At 40.8% G+C, this 14,855-nt stretch overlaps 1 protein-coding gene across 4 annotated transcripts in view; it reads left to right on the top strand.

Moving 5' to 3' along the window:
• BNC2 (basonuclin 2) overlaps positions 1-14,855 on the top strand; it is a 336,970-nt gene that overhangs the window by 223,017 nt on the left and 99,098 nt on the right. For all 4 annotated transcript variants that reach the window (XM_027709215.1, XM_027709213.1, XM_027709216.1 and 1 more), the window contains exon 4: positions 6,610-6,845. In XM_027709215.1, coding sequence (XP_027565016.1) covers positions 6,610-6,845 — 236 coding nt within the window. The remainder of the gene's footprint in view (positions 1-6,609; positions 6,846-14,855) is intronic.

Below are 14,855 nucleotides of genomic sequence, written 5' to 3' on the forward strand. Positions count from 1 at the left end.
CAAAAACCTTGTCAGCGGAAAACCTGTCGTAGGATCAGAGGAGACAAAAACAGGTGTCACAGAGGCAGTCAAAACTGGGGAAAAAAAAGATTAGGCTAAAGAGAGAAAGGCAGACAATTACAATAATGCCTTTGCTTTTATCTTATAGATGTGCGTTATTATCTCGGGGTGCTGAGTGCGCAATTGCCTCAAAGAAAAGCAGACAGAAGACAAGGGGAAACTTGATAGTTATTAACTGAAGAGGCAGTGTGTCAAAGCTGGATGGGGTTCAAAGTTTTGCAAAGGGATTAAAATATTGCAGGCAGCAAGCGATGTCTGTGAACAAACTGTGGTTCTGCTGTTGGCTACATAAACCTAGTAGCATTCTAAATGTTTCAACTTGGAATCAGATCATAGATAGAAAAATTAATGAAAGTTTTCATTCAGTCTTTTTTTAATAACATTTATTTTGTGTACATGCAAATGAAGTACTGGGTTGGTTTTTTTTGATCTGTTATAAAAATGCTGTTAGAGCATGAGGCATGGTGAGGAATGAAGACATATATCCGTTTAGTTGCTGTGTTGTTTGGGTTTGCAACACCTATTATCAACACATGTTTAATTTTAAAATGCTATTAAGTATCCTTTTACCAGGTATGAACATCTGTACATGCAAGCTGTAAATTAGAAGATCACATATGTGTCCTTCTGTCGGAGACTAAATGCATTTGGCAAATGGTTTCCATTATTAGCTTTTAAATACAATAAAAGGCATAAGGAAAAGTTGGTTTTGCCTATGGATCAGAATTTGCTTTACTTACTTTCCTTCCATGATCTTTTGAAATCCACAGAGTCTCAGTGAACATTGCTCTGCTATATGGATTAAATTGTAAAAGCAATGAAGACAGAAGTAAAATGGAGAACAGCAAGGGATGCCATGTTGTAGCTGAAATTTATACTCAGACTGATTCAGGATGTTCACCCTCTCATATAAATGTTAATGTCCCCTGCTCTCAGTGCTTGCACTGGGAGTGGGATAATTTCTTATACAATGAAAATACTTGAGCTGTTCAGTAGAAACTGACAAATTTTCTTGTCTTTAGTCACCTTCTAAGCATGATATTTTTGAGGAGCAATTTTTTCCACCTTCAAAATGCACTGCATTACACCATGCTGAAGGTGGTATTAAGTCTGCATCCTGAGGATGCAGAGGTGGCTTAGACCACCTCTTATGACTGCAGTAGTTTGTCTGTCCCTCCAGCATTTCAGTCATTCCTAAGCTACCTTCTTTTCTTGAAAGGATTTAGTGCTTTTTTTTTACTGCGATTGATGGAAAAGAAGAAAATCTTGAACTCTTAAAAAGTGAAACTGTTCATGTTTTCTAAAATCAACTGCAAACTACAGTGCTCAGCATTGTCACTCTTTTACCATACTTGATGCACTATTGTTGCAACTGTATTATGGAATCATTTTATGTTAGTGTTGTATATTTAATCTGTTTTCCAATTTCAGTTTCTCTTGCTGCAAAAAGTGGCCCAGTTATTTAGGTTTCAAAAATGTCTCTGTTATCGTCTAGACACAAACTACATACGATTCTTTTTTCATTTTCCTCCTGTTGAACGAATCTAGTAATCATAGAAAGATGATGATGGTTTGTATCATTGTGTGTATGCATGTATATACTCCAACAGTATTCCTCTTTGATAAGTTAGGGAACTGGCTAGGGAGTATGCAGGAAAATCTATAGTGGTTATATTGCGCAGCCCAAATTTAAAACTGAAATGGAATGAGATCCATAATGACCCATTGCAACCTATAGACTCTTCTCTGTGGTTTTCTGAGATACACAGCCAGGTAAATAAGCTGAAAGAAAGCATTTCACTAGACCTTTTCATCCCTCTCTAGAATAATAAAATTTTTATCTAGGATCAGGAAATTAGCAAGAGGTATGTGTTTACAACTCCAGTTGCTTAAAACTAGGATATTTAAAATTCTTTTCCGTTCAGTAAAGGCAAAATGTCGTGCGCTTTTATGCTTTTATTGTAGTTATTCAAAAAATAATATGAGACCTCCAAAATACAAAATTCATCACTGCATATTTGTATTTCTTTTACTTGACAAAAACGGAATCTGCTCAGAGGCATGGCTTTTAATTTGATTGACTTTTTTTCACTGCACATTGGGAAGGAAGGGGTCTAAGGGCAATGAGTAAATGTGCAGAACTGAGCCTATGGACGGGACACAGTATAGCTGAAACGAAAAATGTTGTCTTTGTTTTCTGTCTTTTGATGAATTGAAGAAGCACTTAGCCTTATTCTAATGTATCCTTTGTACTTAATTTCCTTTGAATTACACAGAGTCCCAAAACTCCAGTAGAAAATATAATTGATGAAGTAGATTTCCCCTTCCCATTTTACTACATTAAAAAAAAAATCAAACTACAAATGGAACATTAAAGTTTATTTGTTGATTTATTACAAATAGGTCTAAATTTTTTTTTTCTGGAATTTTATATAATAAGAATACGGCAGGCTGTAATGCGAAGATTGATATTGAAATAACTTCAAAGTTCTCTTTAAAATTCAGATTATACTGAGCAGATTCTCTCTAAAATCTTGGGGATTTTGTTTACTATTCCAGAAGGTAAAGGATTAATAAGCCAACATGGGGATGTTCAGGCTTGACATTAGGAAGCATTTATTTACAAAGAGGGTGGTCAAACCACAGACTTCCTAGAGAGGTAGTCGATGCCCCAAGACTCTCTCTTCTTAAGAGGCATTTGGAAAATGCCTCTTGATATGCTTTAAATGATGAACAGCCCTACAGTGGTCAGGCAGTTGGGCTAGATAATCATTACAGGTCCCTTCCAACTGAAATATTCTAAATTATTATGGTGCGTACTGGAAAAACATTGCTGAAAGGTCCCTAATTCCTTTACTAATTATCCAGTTAGTAATTTTTGGGCGTTGAAGGCAGTCTTCTGTAATGTCTTCTACTTCTTTATAATCCTTTTTGGCCTCCCTTTTTTTAATGGTACAAATTTCTGAAACAAGTACTTGAAATTTGGAGTTCACCACAGAAATATTACTCGAGTGAGTGTTGTCAGAGTAAAACACAAGGGTCTTTTTAGGCCATTCCATGAAAATGTTGATTGCTCAGTAAGTACGTGATTTTAAGATCCCTTAGATATCTTCTTCCTTTATCAGAGAACACCTTTCCACTTATATTGAATTAAAGAATACCAGACTATCAAGGCAGTGCTAAGATTAAACTGGACTGTTAAAAAAAGGAATCTTTCTTAGTTCAAGCACATACTTGATCCCATCATAGTCACATTTTTGGAAAAGATTGTGCAGGTTACAACCAAAATGTCACAAGCACGTTAAGACTTTTGTATGTGAACTTTTGATCCCACTGAAACTGTACAAAATCTGAGTAATACCTCACGTTGCACCTGGAATGGACTTTTAATGTGTGCTTTATGATGTTCAGTTGCTGATAACTTCTTAATAATGATGCATCTGTTTATGTTATTTTCCAGGTATAATAAAACACATTCTTTTATATAGCATATTTAATCTTGAAGCCTCCTGCTGCAGATACTGTTGAATGTATTCACTTGTGAAATGGGGCATTGTTCATTAGCATGTATAAATTAAATAGTTTAGAATAGAATATGATGAGGAATGCATTATCCACATGAAATCATGTGAGCAATTCAGGACAGCAGAATACAACTACCTACTCTGAGATTTGGCAAGAATCAGAAAGCTAATACTCTTATAGGAAAAACAATGAGAAAGGTGTTTTCTTATGTCTTACCTGAAAAAGTATCTGTCTATCAACATGAATGGCCTCTTGAATACACCTAGAACACTGAAATTAGTTCACTAAGGGTACCAGAGGAGTGATCAAATTCTCCTTAGCAGTGTCTTTTAAAGAAACAAGAAAATTTTTGTAAATTATAAATTGGAGTGAAAATTTTTATTCTCATGACAAGTTGAAGGGGTATGAGTACTCAATGGTTTGAAAGAATTTCAGATTCTTATGATTCTGTTGTTTCTCATATGAACACAACTGTGTTTCCTTTCATTTCTTTTCATTTATAACCCTTTTTTTCATGTAACATGAGGTCTGTCTCTAGCTTGCAAATGTTCTTCTGCACCCATGCAATAATATATGTTTTGCTGTGTTATAAATTACACATTTCAGTGCATATCCTGACTTGTACTTCAAAAGGATAAGCTTCACTGCTTATTTGTTTATTACATAATATACATAATAAGGCCACAAATCAAAATTGGAGATAATTTCACTGTCATTTGGAATGTTATTCTAACATGATACTAATTTTTATTCATGCATGTGTTTTCAGAATCAGATGTCTATAGATAATACTACTTGAAAACAAATATTGCAGCTGAATGGACCAGTACAGGTTATCTTGTAGAAATTTCTGTCCACTGGTCAAATATTGTGCTTAGTAATTTGAAAGGACTTTTTTTATTTCTTTTCAACTTCTATTCCATCTCAGGCTTTCCAAAGCTATTATCCTCAGAGTGGTCACACTACGTGAAGTGAGTATATGTCCACAGAGTTTTGTAATCTCATTCTAGCTATTAGTTTTGTAATTCACCCAATAGCCTTTAGATAAAGATGACCTTTAGTCATTCTGACTTAGATCATAGTGGAATAATGACCTTAAAACCTTCAGCAAGACAAGTCTTCTTTGGCTGGAAGAACTTGTTTTTCCTCACTATGTGGGCATAGTATTTACTGTTAAGTTGAGAGAAACAACAATAAATATTAGATATATTAGAAATATAGTATGATGCAGTTATTAAAAAGCACTGAGTATTCGGAAAATATCTGTTCATGTCTTGGCTCTGGTCTGAATTTGTCTAAACTTGGAGAAGCCAGTTAACGTCTTTGGACACTATTCTCATTCTGTAAGACTGAAGGTGGAAAGTTCAAGGTGATCCAGATCCACTCTATAATTTCAATAGTCTGGTAGAAGGTGTTATATCTATTAGAAAACAATTAATTTTTTTTACTTCTTCCTAAGGGCTGTGCTGTCCCCCAGGTACACATACATACATAAATATCAACACACATACGGCACAATCTGCAAAGTAACAGAATCAGTTTTCTTGGCTTTTCTTACTGAGAACTTTGAGGACACATCTGGTATGGTATAAGCAAAAAAAACACCTTAGAAAAATATCAAATCTCATTCATTAGACTTTGTAAATAAATCATCCCACATCATGAAGCCTATGTAGCTAAAGTACTTCAGAAGAAGAGCTTTTGGAAGAAAAAAATCCCAGCCTTCATATTCTTCAGTATAAATGTCCTATGGAGACACACAGGACTGCAGTCCCTAGCCTTGCCAATTCATTATCTTGTTTGAATGTTAAATTAATATTAAAGCTATTTATTCAAAGTTGACTTAGCCACTAGAATAGGAAAGATTAGAAAAATCAGTTGCAAGAAATGAAGTATGAGGAAACCAGAACTCTTTGACAATGTTGTCCTTGGAGTAAATGTGTTGAATGAAGCCAGGGAGTAAATGATAAGGGCTTTTGTGCTCTATATGTACAAAAGCAATTTATCAAGAGTACGTGAACTCTCTAGTGACCATAAACCAAGAAGAAACCAAAGTATAAGAGAAGTCCCTATAAGATTATTTTAAATGCTCAGAAATTTTTCTTAAAAATGCAGGGAGTATCTTAGGTGCTGCAACACAGTCCATAAAATAGAAATAAAATTAAATTTGAACACTGGTAGTCAGTAAAATGTGTGATGTCATATGCAGTTCCATCTTACATAACTTCACAAGAGCATAACTACCTTCATCCTGCAAACTTCCCTTCGCCTTATCTCTAAATTTGTGTGAGGTGAAAAAAACTAACCAGCTCAAGTAGTAGTGAATTCATGATGGAATTTATGGTACATCAGGGGATTTACTTTTAACATGTTTAAAAATGGGGGTTTAGGGTGCATCTCACTAGAGTACTGCATCCACCTCTGGAGTCCCCAGACATGGACCTGTTGGAGCAAGTCCAGAGGAGGGACACCAAGATGATCAGAGAGATGGAGCACCTCTCCTGTGAGGAAAAGCTGAGGAAGTTGGGGTTCTTCAGCCTGGGGAAGAGTTGAAAAGAAACTTGGGCACGGCTCCAGGATCACCTTATTGCAGCCTTTCAGTACTGAAAGGAGGCCTACAAAAAGCTGGAGAGGAACTTCTGACAAGGACATGAAGCTGAAAGAGAGTAGATTTAGATTAGATATAAAGGAGATAATTTTTACAATGAGGCTGATGAGACACTGGAACAGGTTGCCCAATGAGGTTGTAGATGCCCCATCCATGGAAATATTCAAGATCAGTTTGGACGGGGCTTTGAGCAATGTGGTCTAGTTGATGATGTCCGTGCCCATGGCAGGGGGTTTGGACTAGATGACCTTTAAAGCGCCCTTCCAACCCAAACGATTCTGTGATTCTATGGATCATCCAGGTGATATTTCTCTGGAAAATAAGTGCATCTGCCAAATATGTGTATACATGACGCTTTGGGGTTGTTTTCTTGTCTTTTCTTTACTCTTTACTTATACTTGACCCTTTTCTTTCAGCCTTGGACAAACTTAGTACTCAGCATCTCTACCACCCAACCCAAGTGGAAATTGTGCAGTCCAATGTTGTGTTTGACATCAGCAGCTTGATGCTTTATGGCACTCAGGCTGTACCTGTGAGACTGAAGATACTGCTTGATCGACTTTTCAGTGTACTGAAGCAAGAGGAGGTGTTGCATATTCTACATGGCTTAGGCTGGACACTTCGAGACTATGTTCGAGGCTACATTCTTCAGGTAGGAAATAAAGCAAAGCGTGTTTCCAAACCCAGTTAACTGATTTTTTTTGGTTGTTGTTGTATGGATGTAGTGATGTTGTGCCCAAAGAGGTACAAGGAAGTGTAGTAAATTCAGTCTGGCGTGTTTAAGACTAATGATGGTGTTGGCAAAATAAAAGACTCAGTTTTTCCTAAGCTAAAAAAATACAGGTTCCTTCATACCATAGTATTTATTTGTACTTGCTTATGCTTATTGTAGGAAATATCTTGAATACTGCAGATACTGAGCTTAGCTATCTGTAAGCATGATTTGCTCATCAAAGGCAGTTGACAAAGTTTCAAGGGCTACTGTTTGACTTACGAAACTAAGATGCAAGTCAATAGCTCTTTTCATTCCTTCATTAGAAAGACGAGGTATGGAAGAAAAGGGATTGTGATCATGGTAGTATTGGAAAGTATCTGTACAGTGTAATGTATAAGCAGAAAAATCCTGTTTATAAGGCCATGTTAGAAAGGTAGCTTTAAATAAAGTGTTTTATGCAGATTGGTTGAAATAGATAAACAAATAAAACATAAAACAAGTAAACAAAAAAATGGACGGGCTTGGTTTATGAATATGGTCATAAATATATATGGTTGCTTATCTGAAGAATTTCATCATCTTTTGGGTTCCAAAGTGATTTATTACATTTTGTAAGACTATTTCTGTATAATAATCTAATACTACACTCTTCTGAATTCTGTTAATTGCTACTGACTTTGTGGGAGCTCTGCATCGTCTAGAAGTCATCCAGTTATTGAAGTGGACATGCTTGAAAAACTTTGAAAATTTTAGTTTCTGATTTATTCCTTGATTTTCTTAGGCAGTAATAGCGTACTTGGCACTTCATAGAAAATATGGGATTCTTTATTCCTGATCTGAGGAATTCCGTCTCTTCAGTTTGTGTCTTATGTGTGAAAGAAGTAAATTAGCTTTATGTGATTCTGTGGAAGTCTTTGCATTCTGTGCTCATATTCTTAAATGCTCTATACCCAGATTTTCACAGAAAAGTGCACTAAATTATAGAACAGTCCTAGAGAAAGAGAGCTAAAAAGAGAACTACTTTAATAATGAGATCTTGTTATTCTTGGTAGGATATATACTGAATGGAGTTCTTTAACTGTTTTAGGATTCTCTCAGGTATCTGTTTTGTAAAAGTTAATGGTTACACGTGTTCAAATGCAACAGAATCCTTTTTTTCCATTACCAGTCTAAAATTTACATGCAAGTATACATCCATGGTATTCATACAGTGGATATTTATGTATATATGATAGAAATATTTGTTTATATGTGTTTATAGATATTAGGTATATATAATGAAGATAGATTTATGAGGGATATCTACAGAAATACGTACTGTAATGGCATTACATACATATTGCATCGTATTTTAGATTTCTAGATTCTGAATGCTATTGATCAAGAGGGATGAAGAAATATGATTTGCAAAGGAATACATGGAAAAAAACCACATCATATCTAAGAGATAACATTAGAAATCTGCTGTTTATTAAATGTGATTAATAGTTAGGCGTAATTATATATTTGCAAGGGCAATAGGACTCTAGTCCATAAGTTGTCAGGACTGATCAGGAGGGCTTTAAACTAGGTTTGAAGGGGGAGGAGGTTGAAACCAGGCTCTCCAGAGATGAACCTGAGGATGGAAAGCCAGAGTTAGAAGTGAAATCAGCAGCCCAGCTGAAGTGCATGTACACCAATGCACACAGCATGGGTAACAAACAAGAGGAACTGGAAGCCATCGTGCAGCAGGAAAGCTGTGCTGTAGTCGCCATCATGGAAACATGGTAGGATGACTCGCGTGACTGGAGTGCTGCCATGGGTGGCTACGAGCTCTTCAGAAGGGACAGGCAAGGTAGGAGAGGTGGAGGGGTGGCTTTATATGTTAGAGAGTCTCTTGACTCTGTAGAACTCGAGGTTGGTAATGATGAGGTTGGTAATGATAAGTTTGAGTGTCGGTGGATCAGAATCGGGGGAAGGCCAACAAGGTGACATCCTGGTGGGAGTCTGTTACAGACCAACCAACCAGGATGATGAGGGTGATGAATTATTCTACAAGCAGCTGGCAGATATCTCAAAATTGCCAGCCCTTGTTCTTGTGGGCGACTTTAACCTGCTGGATGTCTGCTGGAAACTCAACACAGCAGAGAAGAGGCAGTCCAGGGGATTCCTAGAGTGTATAGAGGATAATTTCCTGCTCCAGCTGATAAATGAGCCTCTCAGGGATGGGGCCCCACTAGACCTGCTGTTCACAAACAGAGAGGGGCTGGTGGGAGATGTGGTGGTCTGGGGCACAGTGACCATGAAATGATAGAGATTTCAATACTCAGGGATGCAAGGAGGGCCATCAATAAAACCTCTATGCTGGACTTCTGTAGGGCAGATTTTGGCCTATTCAGAAGACTGGTTCAGAGGGTACCTGGGGAAACAGCCCCTGAAAACAAAGGGGTCCAGGAGGGATGGACGTGCTTCAAGGAGGAAGTCTTGAATGCACAGGAGCAGGCTGTCCCAGTCTGCCAAAAGACAAGCCGGCAGGGAAGACAGCCAGCCTGGCAGATCAGGAAATTGGGGGAAATTAGGGAAATTAGGGTAAAAAAGAGAGCTTACTGACTATGGAAAAAAGGGCTGGCTACTCATGAAGAGTTTAGGAATATAGGTCATGCAGAAAGAAAATTAGAGAGACAAAGGCACAATTTGAACTCAATCTAGCCACATCTGTTAGGGATAACAGAAGTGCTTCTACAAATACATCAGTAGCAAAAGGTAGGGCAAGGAAAACCTCCACTCTTTGTTGGACGGGGGGAAACATAGTCACCAAAGATGAAGAAAAGGCTGAGGTATTTAACACCTTCTTTGCCTCAGTTTTCAATGGTAAGACAGGTTGTTCTCAGGACAATTGGCCTCCAGAGCTGGTAGACAGAGACAGGAAGCTGAATAGCCCCCCTGTAATCCAAGAGGGAACAGTTAGCAACCTACTGAGCCACTTGGATCCTCACAAGTCTATGGGACCAGGTGGGATCCGTCCTAGGGTGATGAGGGAGCTGGTGAAAGAGCTCGCCAAGCCGCTCTCCATCATTTTCCAACAGTCCTGGCTCACTGGGGAGGTCCCAGATGATTGGAAGTTGGCGAATGTCACACCAATCCACAAAAAGGGTCGGAAGGAGGACCCGGGAAACTACAGGCCCATCAGCCTGACCCCAGGGCCTGGCAAGGTTATGCAGCAGATCATCCTAAGTGCAATCACACAGCACCTACAGGATGGACAAAGGATCAGACCCAGCCAGCATGGACTTAGGAAGGGCAGGTTCTGTCTGACCAACCTGATCTCCTTTTTTGATCAGGTAACCCACCTGGTGGATGAGGGGAAGGCTGTGGATGTGGTTTATCTGGACTTCAGCAAAGCTTTTGACACCACTTCCCACAGCATTCTCCTGAAAAAACTGGCAGTCCATGGCTTGGACAGGGGCACTCTGTGCTGGGTTAAGAACTGACTGGATGGCTGGGCCCAGAGGATGGTGGTGAACGGTGCTGCATTCAGTTGGCAACCAGTCACAAGTGGTGTCCCCCCGGGATCAGTGTTGGGCCCAGTTCTATTTAATATCTTTACTGATGATCTGGATGAGAAGGTTGAGACCACCATTAGCAAATTTGCAGATGACACCAAGCTGGGGGGTGTATCGATCAGCTGGAAGGCAGGAGGGCTCCTCAGAGAGACCTGGACAAGCTGGAGAGATGGTCTGATTCTAACCGGGCTGAGGTTCAACAAGGCCAAGTGGAGGGTCCTGCACTTTGGCCACAACAACCCCATGCAGCGCTACAGGCTGGGCACAGAGTGGCTGGAGAGCAGCCAGGCAGAAAGGGACCTGGGAGTTTGGATTGACAGGAAGCTGAACATGAGCCAGCAGTGTGCCCAGGTGGCTAAGAAGGCCAAGGGCATCCTGACCTGGATCAGGAACAGTGTGGCCAGCAGGACTAGGGAAGTGGACCTGTACTCAGTGCTGGTGAGGCCACACCTGGAGTACTGTGTCCAGTTCTGGGCCCCTCAGTTCAGGAAGGATATTGAGGTGCTGGGAGTAGGTCCAGAGAAGAGCAACGAGGCTGGTGAAGGGACTCAAGCACAAGTCCTATGAGGAGAGGCTGAGGGAGCTGGGGTTGTTTAGCCTGGAGAAGAGGAAGCTCAGGGGAGACCTCATCACTCTCTACAACTCCCTGAAAGGAGGTTGTAGCCAGATGGGGGTTGGTCTCTTCTCCCAGGCAACCAGCAGTAGGACAAGAGGGCATGATTTTAAACTGTGCCAGGGGAGGTTTAGGTTGGATATTAGGAAGAAATTTTTTGCAGAGAGAGTAATCAGACATTGGAATGAGCTGGAGGTAGTGGATTCACCATCCCTGGAGGTTTTTAAGATGAGACTGGATGTGGCACTTAGTGCCATGGTCTAGTAACCACAGCGGTGTTGGATCAAGGGTTGGACTTGATGATCTGGGAGGTCTTTTCCAACCTGGTTGATTCTATGATTCTGTGATTACAAGCATGGAATGTAATTCCATGTCCAGTAGTTTTCTTGTTTTAAAGGTCGTAGAATCATGCTCGTATTGATTTTGTTTTAATTGTCTTTTGGAATGATCACAATATATGCAACATATGGATGTTTATACAGAGTGAGATTGTGGCCTGTGCATCTAAATGATGTAAAGGCCTATATTACATCATTAGGTCACAGTTCAGTGTATCTGACTAAAACTCAGTCACATTGTAGCCCTTGAGGTATGAATTTTACCATTACTACATTTAACAACAGTATATTAAATATTATGTCATTTAAATGAGAATAATTATCAGTGAAAGTTAAGGGCAGCTGTTACAGACTTGCCACATACTGACTTCTTTAGCACTTGGCTGTGGACTGTGTTAATGGGCCAATGAAGACCTACAATAGGTGTAGTAGAGCCTCCCTGTTAGTTTAGCTGTCTAATTTCAAAGAATCACACACTGGTCGAAGTCAGTAGAGAGATCATCTCATCCAACCCCTCTGACCAACCAGGGCCACCTAGAACTGGTTATCCAGAACCATGTCCGGATGACTTTTGAATATCTTCAGATGTAGTCTCCACAGCATCTCTAGGCAAAAAGTGTGTTTTGTTTCCATTAAAGCTAGAAAGCTCAGTATGTGGCAGAAAAGGAAACTGCTTAGAAAAACGTGTATGTATATCATTTGAAAATTGATCAAATCTATGATAATAAAAATGTCTTGTTTAAAAAGTAACTCTATTGAAAATATCTGATAAAAAGGAGAAAAGGGGCATGCAGGGAAATTTGAAAGGAAATTTGTAGTAACACTAGCACAGTAAAATTGCATACAGCTGAGAACTACAGCTAAAGTTTCCTTCAAGCAAAAGGTGTTGTTCCATGAAGCTCATTATTGTAGACTGAAGCTTTTCACGGAATTATTTAAGGCTTTCAAATTCAGCTTTTCCACACAAAAAGCTCCAAATGAAATGTCATGAGCATGCTACAGGAGAATCAAAAGTATCAAGTATCAAAAGAAATCATCCAGAATGTTACAGAGTGATGGGATTGTTGGTACACTGTCATGCAGTGAACTCAGGAACATCTGACTCTCAGTCAGGAAGTATAGGTCTTTGTAGCTTGTCTCTCCAAATCTGTCTAAATTATCATGTAGTTCCAGTCAATGCTAGTAAGTTTACCATACGTTATTACACACTTCGCCGCGCTGCCTGGCAGTCGCGCTGCACTGCACTTCCCAGCGGTGCTGGGGATTGTGCCCTCGATGGAGAGGAGAGGAGGAACTTTGGAGTGCACAGAGGTTTGCCAGTCCAATTTGGGGGAGGGGGAGGGAGATGGACAGGCCGTAGGGTCCCCAGACCGGCGGGAGGGCAGGCGGGGCAGTCCTGTTTGGAGTGTCACGGGTAAGCAGCATGAAGGAAGATCGGTGGTAACACGGTGGGGGGAGGGTAAGGTCAGGGTGGATAGTGGGTTCTTCCGGGGGGTTGAGGGGTTTAGGCTGGGCTGGGGCCATGGGAGGTACCCGAGCCCTGGGTGGGTGAGGGGACCAGAAGAGTTTGCTTTTGGCTCACCTGCAGCTACTGCCCAGGTTCGGTTTGTTTCAGAACTATAGCATCCTGAAAGGGTGCTCAGGGCAAGGGAATGTCTCTGGGAATATCCCTGGGTCCGAGTATGGGTGGCTGGGAGAAAAGTAGGGAGTGAAAGGCTTGCCTTAACCATTTTAATGGGGAAGTAGCTTGTGTGCCCCTATGAGGTTGCGAGCTATGCTGGCAACGGTACATGCCTTCGGCAGGGTCTCCCGTGGCAGACAGGCCAAAACTGAAGGGTCAAATAAAATGTGTCCATAGGCAGGATGGGCTCACTAGCCTTCTGGCAGTCATCCTAGGAGAAGGAGATATAGTTCACTTAGCCCTGTAAGGCTATCCATCTAAGAGAAGGACACTCTAATTAAACCTATGTCCTAAGGACCTCACTGTCACCGTCCAAGCTCGCTCGACCCTGGCAGATGAACCTTAGGATTAAAGGATGGGTCCAGTTCTGCGCATGCTGTGTCTCACCTAAAAAAATCTATTGCACAGGCTCGACGGTGATATCCACATTTGTAAAGCCCTGTAGTGACAGGCGAGGGTCGAAACGGCAGGTGATAAGATGCACTGGAAGCCACAGACCCAACCCTGCATGCAGGTGGTTCAGGACATTGGTCGCCTGAGACTGACCCCGGAGATGACAGTCTCTTTTGGCAGCATCCTGAATGACCAAGCAGCCTTGCTCCACATAGAGAGGGGTCTAGAAAAGGTGACCTAACCAAAGCTCATCTCCACCCTTCACCCGGTTGGTTAACCGTGGCCAACGGGCATCTTCTGATGCGGTCAAACAAAGTTGAAGAGACAAAGGCATACACCTGCCTTCAAAGGTGTGCCCAAATTGACTATCGCATGCTGGAACATCAGAACCATGCTTGATACTGCAGATAGTGGATGTCCTGAGCGTCGTTCTGCCCTAATTGCCCACAAACTATCATGTCTCAACATCGACATTGCTGCTCTTAGTGAAGTTCGTCTCCATGAGGAAGGCAGCCTTAGGGAACATGGTACCAGTTATACACTCTTTTGGTCAGGTAAACCCAGAACCGAAAGGCATCTCTCAGGAGTTGGCTTCATGATTAAAACTCTGTTGTCCCTAAACTTGAAAATCTACCAGCAGGTCATTCTGATCGCATTATCTCCTTACGCCTCCCACTACACAACACGCAACTCTCCAAGCTGACCCTGCTGAAAAAGATAAATTTTATACCAACCTACGCCGCCTTACCCAAAAGATTCCCGCAGATGATAAGATCATTATCCTTGGTGATTTCAATGCCAGAGTAGGAAAGAACTTTGAAGCCTGGAAAGGAGTATTTGGCAAGCATGGTGTTGGAAACTGCAACGATATTGGACGCCTTCTACTAGAATTCTGTGCAGAGCAACAGCTCACCATCACTAACACTATCTTTCAGCAGAAAAATAGTCTGAAGACAACCTGGAAGCATCCTAGGTCTAAGCATTGGCACCTCATTGATTATGTCTTGGTGCGACAGAAAGATGTTCGTGATGTCCATCATACCCACGTGATGCCTAGTGCAGAATGCCAAACAGACCATCGACTTGTGCACTGTAAAGTTAACTTCACCCTTAAGTTCAGACCTAAAAGGGGTGATATCCCAAGGAGAAGACTCCAAGTTAACAATCTTCAAACAGCCACAGTGAGAGACAGATTCCAGGCAAACCTTCAAACTAGGCTTGAAGATCATTCCATAGATCCCCCTCCTGAAACACTTTGGCACCATATTAAAAACAGCATCCTGCAGTCCTCTGAAGAATCCTTAGGGTTCTCCTTGAAGAAGAACAAGGCCTGGTTTGATGAAAACAATCAAGAGATCCAGGTATTGTTGAGGAAGAAGA

The sequence above is a fragment of the Neopelma chrysocephalum genome, unplaced genomic scaffold (assembly GCF_003984885.1).
Source record: "Neopelma chrysocephalum unplaced genomic scaffold, ASM398488v2 Primary Assembly neopelma1_96710, whole genome shotgun sequence".
Taxonomy (NCBI): Eukaryota; Metazoa; Chordata; class Aves; order Passeriformes; family Pipridae; genus Neopelma; species Neopelma chrysocephalum.